Source organism: Pomacea canaliculata, linkage group LG14 (genome assembly GCF_003073045.1).
Source record: "Pomacea canaliculata isolate SZHN2017 linkage group LG14, ASM307304v1, whole genome shotgun sequence".
Taxonomy (NCBI): Eukaryota; Metazoa; Mollusca; class Gastropoda; order Architaenioglossa; family Ampullariidae; genus Pomacea; species Pomacea canaliculata.
In genome coordinates, this window is record NC_037603.1 from 15,884,803 (window position 1) to 15,897,672 (window position 12,870).

Consider the following 12,870-nt stretch of genomic DNA (forward strand, 5'->3'; position numbering starts at 1 on the left):
CATTGACTAGAGTGACAATATAACTGGAACCCATTTTCCAATCAGAAAATATTTTTGCTGAATTTCTTTTTCGTTGGTGAAGGGCATACACAATGGGCTCACAAACACGAAGCTGTGTGGACAGCACACGGACACTGGGTGCAGCGGTGTGCAGGGTTACCTGTGGCTCCCCAATGAGTCTATAGTTGCCCTCCCTCTCACCCCCAACATCTTCCAGCCATCAGACAAACAGGTGACACAACAGGACTCGGCTCAGGAGCGCCGGGGCGTCAAAAGAAGGAAAACTAAAAAAAAAAATTCCCAACAAATCTCCGATGCAAACAGGTGACAGGTAATTATTCAACACTTGAAAGCGTGTGCTGAGGTCTTCCACTGAGGATCTGACGACTGACGAGACACCTGTCCAAGTTGCCAGGTGGTGTCCACTCGGTTGACCAGCTGTGAATAGTGTGACTTTCTAATGTCACTGAAACTACTGAATCCTTGGTCCACAACTGAAATTATTACTGAAACAGAGCGATTGCATAACGGGGTGTGTGTGTGTGTTTGAGGAAGAGGTAAGATACAAAGAGCAGAGATAAAGAAAAAATTTTGGACAGTCCTGTGTAGCATGTCCAGTAAGAGGATGATGCTGACTGAAACTTTCCTCAGCAAAGTGTCAACTTGCAACAGAACTTCACTTACTTGTTGTTGCGATTGAGTTTTCTCCAGTCGGGCATCAAACCTGGCTGGCAGTAGTCGATGAGGGCGCTGGAAAAAACAAACAAACAAGCGTTGCAGATGACCTTGCATGTGTGTGTGTTTGTCGGATCAATGGAATATCTAAAGACTTATTTTCCTAAATTATTCATGTCCTAAAATAAAGTTTTGTATTTTGCACAAATAAAGTTTTGTGTATTGCATATGTATATATAGAGAGAGAAGTATCAATTTCTTCAGCGTCTACCGAAATCCAGGATCATAGTGCACGAAATGCCATGTTGGTAACTAACTGTTCAGTCTTTATTGTCTGTATTTATTGTCTTCAGGCACATACCCAGAAATGTCTGCTACTCACACAAAATACTTACTAATGAAGACAAGTTGATTATATATATATACGTGCGCGCGAACACACAGACCAACCCCCATGACATCCACCCCTCAACAAAATAATGCTAAGAATAAAATTTAATGATAAAAAAATTTCTCTAATGAAATCACCGTACTGATATTTCTTACCAGGATTTCTAATCATTTCTAGCAGTAGAACCCAAACAGTAAGCACAGTCTATCAGTATGTTCATCAAATATTTTGAACAGCTGCACTACCAATATGGCGGCTAGTTCTCGATTCTTTCAAAATAAAAATCACACTCGCTGACGGGTCTGTATACAGACATTCGAGCATGCACACAAGCACAACAAGATGTCGGACTCCTGGAGGCAACAATCTGTTTTCAGTCATGTGACTGATTCTGTTATCAAATTACTTTGACAGATTTTCATCTGAATGAAACCAGTATGACAACAACATCAACAACAACATAGTGCGCTCTCAAAAATATTCAAATGAAGTTGAAATCGTCAGTATTTTTCAAAAGCAGGATATGGGGCACAGAGCGTTAAAAACGTATTACCAAACTGTGAGTCATGGTAGAAAACCTGTCACGGGTGAGCTGTTTCCTCTCCTTTAGAATCTTTTGCTTCACGGACTAATGCTCTGGTGGAGGCGCGGGCGAGGGTTCAGGTGTGAAGGTGTGACGGTGTGAAGGTGGGGCGAGTAACTACTCAAAGAGCTGCAATCAGCTCATCGTGGGAAACAAATCATTCCCATCCAAGTTTTGTTAGTGTCTGAATTTTCGTTATGATTCGTGGAGGGACCAAACGGTGTAGATGTATTTGCAATACTGTGACTACCTGTTGCTCACGACAGTGAACGGTCTTGGGACTGCGCGGTGGGTAGAGTGGGAACTAGGAAATGGGAGGGGCACCTGTAGAGCTATAGTCACCAGACCAGGACGGTTGTTGGGGATGGGGAGAGGTACCGTGGTGGGACAGTGAACCTTTAGTGGTTCAACGTGTCAAGGCCACAGCCCTTGTAAGGTGTAACCCAAATGATTTCCTTTCGCCATCTTTTACCTCCTCGTACAAATAATGCGCCCATGTCTGTTGGGTGGGGTTGGTGAAAGTGTACAGAAAATAAAAAAATAGGTTTATGATGAATATCAAACTTGCTTAGAGTAGTGAAACACTCAACTCCACACCTATTTGCCTCATTCCCCGCCCATGCCAGTCCACACCCCTTAAAAATGTTCAAAGGTTGGGGTGTATGCATTCCAGTTTTAAGGGTGAGTAGCCCTCTCGTGAATACACACCTAACGAAGAGTCGTGTGGGAATCGACCAGTTAGGCGCCACACCCAAGCTACCTACCTGAGGGAGTATCTGATACAGTCATTTACTGTCACACCTACAAGGACAGCTGTGAACCTGTCCATCCTGTCATCACCCGCTCACCTTCAGGTCACACGGTCAACGTCATGTAATGATTAATGTCTATAAGATGATGATGGTGATCATAATGACGATGATTATGATGATCTAAGATTGGGTTAAGGAACTGGGTCACCAATGATGATGATGACGATGATGACGACGACGATGTAATAGTGAGCTACCACGCTCACCTGAGAGCTACGCCGTCATTCCAGTCGGAGGTGAAGTTGCCGATGTTGCATTCTGGGATGACAGCCCGTAGCCATGCCAACATCAGCTTCTTGGGCGGTATCTTGCTCTTGCCGATCTGGTAGCGCAGAATCAGGTGCCAGACCAGCCCCAGGATCAGCTTCAGGTTGCCATTGACGACATCTTCGCTTCCTATGGAACGAAGCACGTTCAACAATTTGTAAATATTTATAATTCAATAACCCATCTGTATTTGATTTTTTTATAATTACATTAAGGATACAATTTACCTGACTACATACTGCGACTTTGTAAGCTAGAGTTTGACAGACATCGGCAATACGAACATGCTCCGTACAGGTCAGCATCTCAAGCACAACCGTTAAGGTCACAGTTGAAAGGTTATCATTTTCATTTGAAACTGTAGTTTATTTATGTGACTCAGTAGTGATTTTGCGCTGTTGTAATTGGGGAAAGGTGATGAAGGAGGAAAAAAACAGTGTCGCATCCAGTGAGAAATAGGCAAGTGCTGAGGTGAGGACCACGATCGTCAATGAGGTGATGACAAGCGAACCTTTACCCCTAAACCACCGGGTAACAGTGAATAATATCATTAAGATGCAAATAAAAATAAATCAGTAAACAACGTGAATACGCCAAAAGACAGGTGTCAAGAGGCCAGAAGGAAGACAGAACCAGGGGAATGAGTGCAGGAGCCAGGACGGGAGGAAGAACTGACCTTGCTGCGCACACACTGCAGGTAAAGAGCAAAGTTCACGAAATGTTTGAGGACGTCAGTGTCTTCCCTTTCCCCGTCACGTGCGATCAACGTGTGCACGGACTTGCGCGCGCGCACACACACACACGTATGCATACACACCCACTCACGCGCGTGTACGCATACATTTTAAAGAAAAGATCGTATGATTGTCTGTCCACTCCTTTACTAAGGGATGGTTTATGGAGGCCAGGAAATCACCGTTAATGTCGTTACCACAACGTGCACGCCGATGACGTAATCTGAGGAGACATCTCACGTGAAGAACACAAGCAGACGACACAGGCTATTTATCAGGGATTTTCATATTCGCATTATCAATGAAATAATATCAAAATTACCTCAACAGTATCACACTGAAAATGTTTTATCAATAACCGAAATCATGGTGCATCCATATTGTCAACATTACTGATACGTAAGCATTACATCTGTCTCCGAGGTTACATAATAATTACATTACAGCTCTCACCTTACAATAAACATTACAAATGAGAAAACATGACTTATTTACTCCACATTTTACAGTGTTCAGTGAAGTGTGCATACAGGTGACCCTAACAGATTAAGCCGTTAGGTATTCGTCTTTTTTGGGGTATCGAGTGTTTCTTAAGGATTTTTAAGTGTGCCCTTCGCCTCCTTCAAAGCCTGCGACTTCTTCTCGGTTTCAGGGAAGAGAATGATCCTCAAGGGTAGGTCTCTGTTTAACTGTCGGGGGAGCGAGTCCGATTACACCCACACTTGTGAACCTCGTAAACAAATTAGCGTGGGCGCTCTCTCCTCTCAACAGGTCGGGTGGTGTCGCATGACTTGGGATGGAAGTCTGTGCATGCTCTCCACTTTGTCAATGGGGTGTGGCGAGAGGTGGAGAGGCAGTCAAAACACGCTGTGTGTGACAGCTCACCTGGTAACCGTCTTTAACGGGTGTTGTTCTGTCACAACTGCTCTACCTTTGCCACTTTCCGAGGCTGAATGGCTAAAGCGCAATTGTTTATAAAATACTAAAATTTAGCTGACTGTTAGGCACTAGCTTTTCAGCTAAATGTCATAGGCTTACAGTGCACACGGCCTCAAGTTTATTTATTTATTTTTTTTAATTTTTATTTCTGCATGTGACTGAGCTTACTAAAATACCTGCTTGTTTAATTAACCCTTGACCTCTGCGTTCTGATGGAGACCTGGATCCAGGTGAACAGCATAGCGCTATACTAGATTGTTAACCGCTTATATAAGCAGTCAGCTAAACTGATCATATTTTATTAATTGAACTGACAGCTATGCATTAACAAATCAACTTGCTCCTTAACGGTGTGTTGTTCTTACCCTATAATGCTGCTTTGTCACCCATCTCATCCACCCCATCAGTGCTAAACATAGACATCCCGCAGTGAACTCAACTCATCCTTATAAGGTACCATCGAAATAATGCACTGCTTCCCCGAAGTCACACCCCATGGAAGTGTCAGGTTTGAAATTATTGTGATTAAGCAAAAAGAGGCAAAATGTTTGGAGTAGCTTGAGGTAGGAGGCATCAACGACTAGTCACACCACTGCCCTCACCTGACAGGTGTGGTGAGGTCTGAAGCGCATTAGCCGTGACTGAGTTATGTTCTGACAGGTGAAAACGGTTTCCTGATATTAAAGTGTTTCCTTCTCAGGTAGGCGTGAGTGTTGTGCTTGACATTAATGTGCTAGACTTGTTCGCCAACATTCCACTTTAGTCGCTGCCCAGACTAAACCCAGCCTGCTAAGCTAGTGGGTTAGCAGTGGGCCCCAGTGGGTTAGTAGTACTTTGGAAACTCGCAGGTGAGGCTCTGTCATGAGGCAGATGGTCCTGCAAAAACCTCCCAGTGTCCTGTGTCACTGCTTATTCTGATAATGGTCCCGCCATTTTTTCAAACTAATATTAAAAACATAAATCAACAATGGCAGTTGTTTCTCCATTAGCTCTGGATTGAAAAGAAAATGGAGAGCATTTTTCCATGCAGGCGGAAGCCTCAACCCACAGACGAGAGAAGCTCTTTTCCACTGCGCCACCGAGCCTCCACTTGTGCACGTGACGCGAGTGCATCATAAGATAATTTTTGTAAGACAATGTTATTCGTTCTTTAGAGAGTTTGGTCCAGCTTTGTGGTATCAAGCGAGGGAGACGAGCTTTAGCATGGCAGAAAATTTATGTACAGTATGTCAGCCAAATATTGCTGAGCAGATAAAACGAAGATGTTAAAAGTAGTGTGAGGTATGGGTGTGGAGGATGGAAGGTGTGGCTGTTTCTCTCCCACCCACCACCCACACACACAGAGGAAAGTCTGTCTGGGGTGAGGGCAAGAATGGGTTAAGAGGAGGCGTGCGTGACAGGGAGGACTACGACACTTACACACGTGTGCGAAATCTCGGGCGCCGAGTGCCTGAGGAATCTTGGTTTGTCTCGCATGATGTAAGCCATCAACAACAGCGACAGCCTTCTCGAGACTGACATGGCACGGCGCCAGATCGCGACGACACCGACCTTCTCCTCCCCTTCCCTCCCTTGAAAGATTATGAGTCCCATATACTGTGGACCGCATGTGGAAGGCGGTCAAGTCGGGACAGGGAGGACACCGCCACTGTCTCCCATTCATGGAGTTATGATTCATAAATTTCACATTTTGTTGCTTATCACCGACTAATAAACGGAACATAACTATACCGCTATATGGTTTCAAATGGAGGCTCCAACCCTCAAATCAAATGCACATCTCTGTTTCCGCCTTTAAATTAAAGAAATGTAAAATGCATGTGAAATACTTTAATCTTGATTACAATACAAACTCTTAACTTCTTTTCCTGGCAGCCTCTCTCTGCAAACTGAAACTGAAAGATTTCTTCTAAAGCTATACCAAACCGCGGAGCATCTACCCTCTTTAAGTTGCCTCACCTCTTGCCATAAATATGTGTTAGTGAACTGGTGGCAAGATTATTCAAATTAAAAAAAAACAAACATATGCTCTCAGAGTAAAATGCACTTACCGATATTAACAAGCCGAACATTATCATCAGCAATAGCCTTGAGGGCCAGGGTCACATTCTCTAGGCACTGGTGCTGGTTAATTGGCTTCTTGATCACCTGAAATGAAGCAAACATCAATAATGCTAAGCCCGTGAACTTCATTGCACCACCCTAATCCCATAACATGGGTCAAAAGCTCACAACAAACCGTATCAGTTACCTTTCAGAACATAAAAACTATGAAAGAAATTTTTAAAAAGGCTATAGCTTAGCTGGTCAAGGTATAATTTTCAAAAACACACCATTATTGGTTTATTAGTCAATTTAGAAGGAAAGGAGGCAGGTTGCTAAATCTGTCAGTGTTCTGCACGTGTGTTATTCATGAGCATAGGAAAGCACAATGTGTTGGTGCACGAGTGTACACATGGACATAACAAGTGGTATGAAGATATTTCTTTTCCAATGACCAATACAGTATAATGTTTTTAAATTCTGTTGAGATGATATACTTTTAACTAAAGTTTACTAAACCTTCAATTCATTGGTGCATTTGCAGCGTAATATATTCTAACTTGGAGCTAAACACCACAAAGTTCACTGGCTGTCTGTTTATGAAATGAAGTGCTCTTTACAAACTATTTCAACTCTTGTTGCATGTTGCCCAAGCATATTTTTTAAACTAGCTCATTTGATGTGGAGTGTGAATCCTGTTTACACAATTAAACCTTACAAGTATGTAAATAAACTGTATTTTTTAAAAAGAATTAGATGGCCCTTGCACTGCAAAAGTATTACCAGATCACTTTTACAGAATTTTCTTATGGTGCAATGTGTTAACAATTTAAAAGCAATATGCACTAGGAAAATATCCACTTAGTAAGCTGATTGAAAAAAGATAATTTAAATGAGCGCTGTTTTGCTGTTCATTTTTTTTTTGTCAGCAAAAACACATTCCATGTGGATATTTTATCTATCTTCTCCATCAGTTTGTCACAAAAGTAAATTAGGGACTAATGCAAGAATGTGCTAAAGGCAAATCAATCATTTATAATGTTACAACAAGGATTCCTACATAAAAGTTCAGGCATTATTTCCTGGTAGGTGTGGTGTGCTTGGTTGAGTTGAGTTTGTTAAGACCAGAGTCACTGAGATGCTTTAGAGATGCTATTTTTTAACCAAACTAAGTTTAATTCATTGTAAGATACTAATTCCAGAAATTTGAGTAGATAATACTCTTCTCTCTTTATAAGATCTAAGCTTTAAAATATTGTAGAACCTTTTTTTAAATTTTGGAAAGGAAGTCTGCATTTTTGCTAATTATTAGATTTTCAATATGCCTGATAATCATCTTCAAAGTTTTCTTCCATGTAAGGAAAAGGTGTGAGAAAGATGATGGGAGTTGACAGTTTATATAAATCTGTAACATTCCCAATTTCTCTGCATGGCAGCTGACAATGAGTGGATGCACCCACATCAACCAAACAGGCTTCAGTCAGTTTTGTGGGCAGATGACACGCATGTCTAGTACATTTTGTGATTATACCCACACACCCTACCCACGCCATACAATAATAATAGTGATGATAATCTCACACACTGTATTTATGTTGTGAAGTGATGATAAACAAAAATGATAGTTCAAGTGGTCACATGGACAGGAATATAAACACATGTTTACAGTCTGCCAAAATTGACCTTTCGCACAGAGGCAACTTCTCACAAATGACCTCAGTAGTCAGTTAACAGTGTGACCTGATACTTGGCTGTATGTCAGTTTGTTGTGAGACCTGGTTGAATGTACATCTGCTTACAGCATAACCCAATGGTCAACTGTACATTAGTGTTCATGTGACCAGATGGCTGACCATATGTCAGTTTACATGACTTGTTTTTGCTCTGTGTCAGTTTACACTGTGACTTGATAGTTGGCTGTGCTGACATTGATGACAGGACTTTTACATGTTTGTGGATGGTTGTTGGGTGCTCACACAGTACAGATGGTCTACACGTGTTTACCATGGTGGTAAACCAATCATGGGAAGTGTTTGTTACATCACCACTCATAATTTCTAGGGAGCATTTCTCTAATACTGGCAAGGTGTAAAAGAGGAAATGACAGAAATCATTCACATCATTCTGCATTACTGCCACTCCTACTCACTATGTCACTGTTAATACTTGCATAGAATACAACTGTCATTATCTGGATTTTATATGGAAGACTTAAAAAGATGAACATTCCTGAAGTCTTGTGCCACTCAAGATAAGACAGAATAATACAGTTTCAATCACAGATTCAAGTAGTTAGAATCACTGATTTTTGTTTTTTACTGTTAGAATCATTGATATATTAGCCTTCACTTATTTTATTCTCTACTTTTCTTGTATCACTGCTTTGCAAAGACACTTTCTGTAATGAAGATACAAGAAATACCAGCCTATAGGTAATTCTGAACAACACAGTCACTAATTTTCACACCTGGTGATGAAAAACTTTTATACTACAGGCAGCATCTAAATTTGTGAATGGCCCATGAGATTCTGGTTGATACTTTAAAGGAAAAGTTGTCCAAATAACTATTTTCAATATAATTAATAAATTTATATCTAAGTCTTTAACCTTTGAGTACCTAAAGAATGAATCTGGAACAAGTACAAGACTATTACTTGTACTTCACACTGCACTGCTGTTCAAGACTTATAATTTTATTTTACTGTACATCAGACATCTGTAGTCAAGAAAGGGTAAATAAACTTAAAATAAGACTAAAACATCAAAATGTTAATGCAGTATAACACTAATTACTGTTGAAACGCAGGAGTGACATGGGATACATTAAAAAGAAAAACACTTTATTTTAATCTTTTAGGAGACCTCCGCCCATGCCACGCCCTTACCTTGCCAATCTTCCTCTGCTGCAGAGCTTCCACCAGCGCACACAGCTTAATTCCATCATCAAAGTCGGTTTCGAAGTTATCCACTGTGTAGCCACTGTCGTGGAGCTGCAGGTTGACCCAGTTCATGAAGGTGTTCTTCTGAATGGTAATCCACTTGTCACTGTCTCCGCTTCTCACAGACAACCCCCGCCCTTCCTTCGATCTGGCCTGCTGGCCGATGAGGTCCACTTCAGCCGACATGTTTGCTTGTGTTTGTGCGTGTCTGCCACTCCGCTACACCTGCTCAGGTGTACCAACCACACTCACACTCACCTCACCACCGTGTTGCGGCGAGGCTGGGTTCAAGTATGCCGGCTTTGACAACAGTGGGAACTCAAATTCCGTACAAGGCCTTCTCTGTCGCCCTGCTCCATGCAGGTGTACCTGAACACGCAAACAAGTTTCAGTACAGGTGAGGTGAGGTGCGGTGCACTGACGACACGCCGGGCAGCGCGTGGGCCCTTGGATACACGCACACACGCACAAACACACACACGGCGCGCTCAGCTCTGCGGGCCTGCAAGCTTCAACCACTAGACCGTGACACCACCATCGACATTTCCCCCAACAAAGTAAAAAAGGTAAAAAAAACTCGGGTTTATGTATTCAAACCTTTCCAATGTACTTAATTCTATAGAAATACTGACAACTTTTACTGACAAGCTCTCTGCCATTCACCTGCAACCTGAAAGGTCGTCTGTCAACATGGGCCTTCCACCTTATGCATATGCATGCCACACTGGGAGAGTTGGAAGGTGGAAGGGACGGGGATAGGTAGGTTGGCCGTCCTGTCTTGGGCGCCGTTGTTAAAATTAGCTTCACACGAGAGGAGAGTGGTTCACTGTGGCGCGAGCTGTTGACGCAGGGGTTAGCGCTGGCGTCGCTGTCAGGGGGGAGTATCCTCGACCTTCACACAATAATTTATTTATTTACAAACTATTGATGTTTACGGTCCTTTTCTTACAGACTCGTTGAGGGAGGACAGGTGGCGGCTATCCTACACTGTACGGTCCAATGCTCCTGTATCATTTTGTTTGTATATTTGTTACATTTTTCATTTATTGGTTGTGACCTTTGCAGGTAAATCTATCAGGTACATGCAAGACTGAGGCAGATGATGCCATGGACCAGACCTGGCTGATGGTGTTTGCTCAGGGTCGTTTGACCAACCCGCTGTCAGGAGCTGTTGTCATTCACACCGCAGAAGTACACTTGAAGTATATATACATATGCATTACACCTGTCGTGTCCACACCGTTGGGCTATGTGTTGAATTAACAGGTATAATTTCTTGTTGATTCAAAGAAAGTGAGCAAAATCTACAAACTGTTTATAATAGTCTTTCTTCGAGCTAACTTGCCAGTCAACAGTCGTTTGTATACCTGTGTTTTACTTAGTCTAGGATGGTTTCTGATTTTAGTCGGTGTCGCGTACACCCGGGTATTCAGTAGACCAGCTTTTAGAAAAAAAAAATCTACTGATTCTTATAAATGTAGAACCTATAAGCAGCTAGTGAAAATGCGATAGAGCTTCAGGTATCACTCAATCACCATAGGCTTATGTAAGCATACAAAACTGCAAACAATAAATGTAATAAATAACGGTCCTTGCTGGTGTTTAAATAATACAGAGTTTGATTACCCAAGGGTGATTTCCAGGACCAATATTTTTTTTTAAAGCTTTTCATTACAGACCCCTCCATTATGGATCTGATGCTAACCTAAAGATGTCAACCTACTTTTGAGTGTTAAAATATTACTTTGATTAAATGCAGGCTTTTTAGACTAATTTATTATTAATTCAGGGTACATGAAATTAAGCTTCTACGATGTCACTTCTTTTAATACTTAATTTATAGCAGGGGTAGGCAAAGTACGGCCCACGGCCCACGGACGTCTGTGGACCGGCATGTCTGCCAAAATGTGAAGTGCAGTTGCTTTTTTTAAAAATTATTTATTCAGCATAAAATTTGATTGAAATTTATATTTTCAAGTACAACACCATTAGAAATCGGCAGTCCGTAACATTCTAACACAGATAAAGTTCAAAGATAACAACGCGGATGACATTAGTCATTAGAGAGCATCAGCGGCGGCTGCCTTCAGAGGAAAGGCTTTTAAAGTTTTATTGTGAGAAAACAGATTCACTTTACACGATAAATTCTGTACGTGAACGCCATTATGTACTTATTTGTTGTCCATTTCCTTATCACAAGGTTTGTTGTGTAGTCACCTGGCCTAGGTTTTACCGGCCAACTGCATGGCTTGGAATTAGTTTTGAGACCGGCCCTCAAAAAGAAACCTTTGTCCACCCCTGCTTTATATGATTGTAAACTTTATGATTTTTTTACCTTGTTTTTATCGTATGTTAAAATTATATTAATTATATTATTAACATTGCATCACATGTAATGCAAATTAGTTAAAGATGAATTTTGATGAGATTTTAAATAAATATTCTTGAAAAATCTTCAAATGTAACTTTCATGTGTGCTGAAGTGCTTCGCACTGATCGACGAACCAGTACATTTCGACAAGTGTTTACATTTTACAATACAATACATCTTTATTGTCTATGTCTGGTTGCAACAGAGATAGAAATTTTCCTGTGTAGCTGGGAGCTCCCACAGTCAACTGCGAAAAATATACATAATAAACTGAAGAGATTACTCAGGCAGTTATACTCATGCTTAACCCCCTCATATGACACAATTGTCAGATACACTTCCTCAGTTCCTCTTACTCTCTTACACACACACATTCAGACTAGGTACATTTGGGAGATCTGTTTAAGAGTGCTATTGCGGTCGGTAAAAATGACTTGACAAAGGCACTCTCTTCTTGGCGAATTATTTTCAATTACAAAGTATGCAAAAAACATAAAAATGTGTTTTTACACATATGCAGCTGCACAGCATGAGCTCTACATGGGTTTCGAGCCAGCGCGCCTTTCAGTTCCGATGCTTTATAATTATTGAATTAGGCTTGTAGTTGTGCTGACTAATACTATGCTGTTTATGCGTACGTTACTGTGCATCTTCAATTCAAATGAGTGAAAATGGCTAATTTAATTAATATTCTCTCATCACGCATAACGCACCATCCCTTCTGTGCGCATGACTCGGTAAGAAAAATGTTGACGATAGTGGCGGCCGACTACAGTTAGATAAGATAAGACTTTATTTGTCCCAGAGGGCAGTTCTGTTGCAGCTCGATTAAAATTAAAATTCATACACAATTGTATGCACAAAACTATTCATTCATGTCTCATTCATAACCCATTCAAACGTCGCACGGCTGAAACAACAAAAGACAGCCGCAGTCTGTTTGTCCTGCATGCAGACACACAACATCGGCGGCCCGACGGGAGCCGGACAATTTCTGTCGACAGAGCATGCCTGTCATCACGAAGGATGGCAGACACCTTCAGAAGAGTCCGACTATTATATAGACTCTGAAGAGAACTCTGAGTTGACCCCATGACTTTGGAGCAGGTGGATAG

At 41.5% G+C, this 12,870-nt stretch overlaps 1 protein-coding gene across 2 annotated transcripts in view; it reads right to left on the reverse strand.

Moving 5' to 3' along the window:
• Window positions 1-9,768, reverse strand: part of LOC112555763 (filamin-A-like) — a 55,381-nt gene extending 45,613 nt beyond the window's left edge. Inside the window, exons 1-4 of one of the 2 annotated variants that reach the window (XM_025224260.1) lie at window positions 9,331-9,768; window positions 6,453-6,549; window positions 2,668-2,857; window positions 685-750 (exon numbers count right to left, since the gene is read on the reverse strand). In XM_025224260.1, the coding sequence (XP_025080045.1) occupies window positions 685-750; window positions 2,668-2,857; window positions 6,453-6,549; window positions 9,331-9,570 (593 nt within the window). In that variant the 5' untranslated portion in view covers window positions 9,571-9,768. The remainder of the gene's footprint in view (window positions 1-684; window positions 751-2,667; window positions 2,858-6,452; window positions 6,550-9,330) is intronic. The other variant, XM_025224261.1, reaches the window with a different exon arrangement.
• Window positions 9,769-12,870: the final 3,102 nt, after the last annotated feature.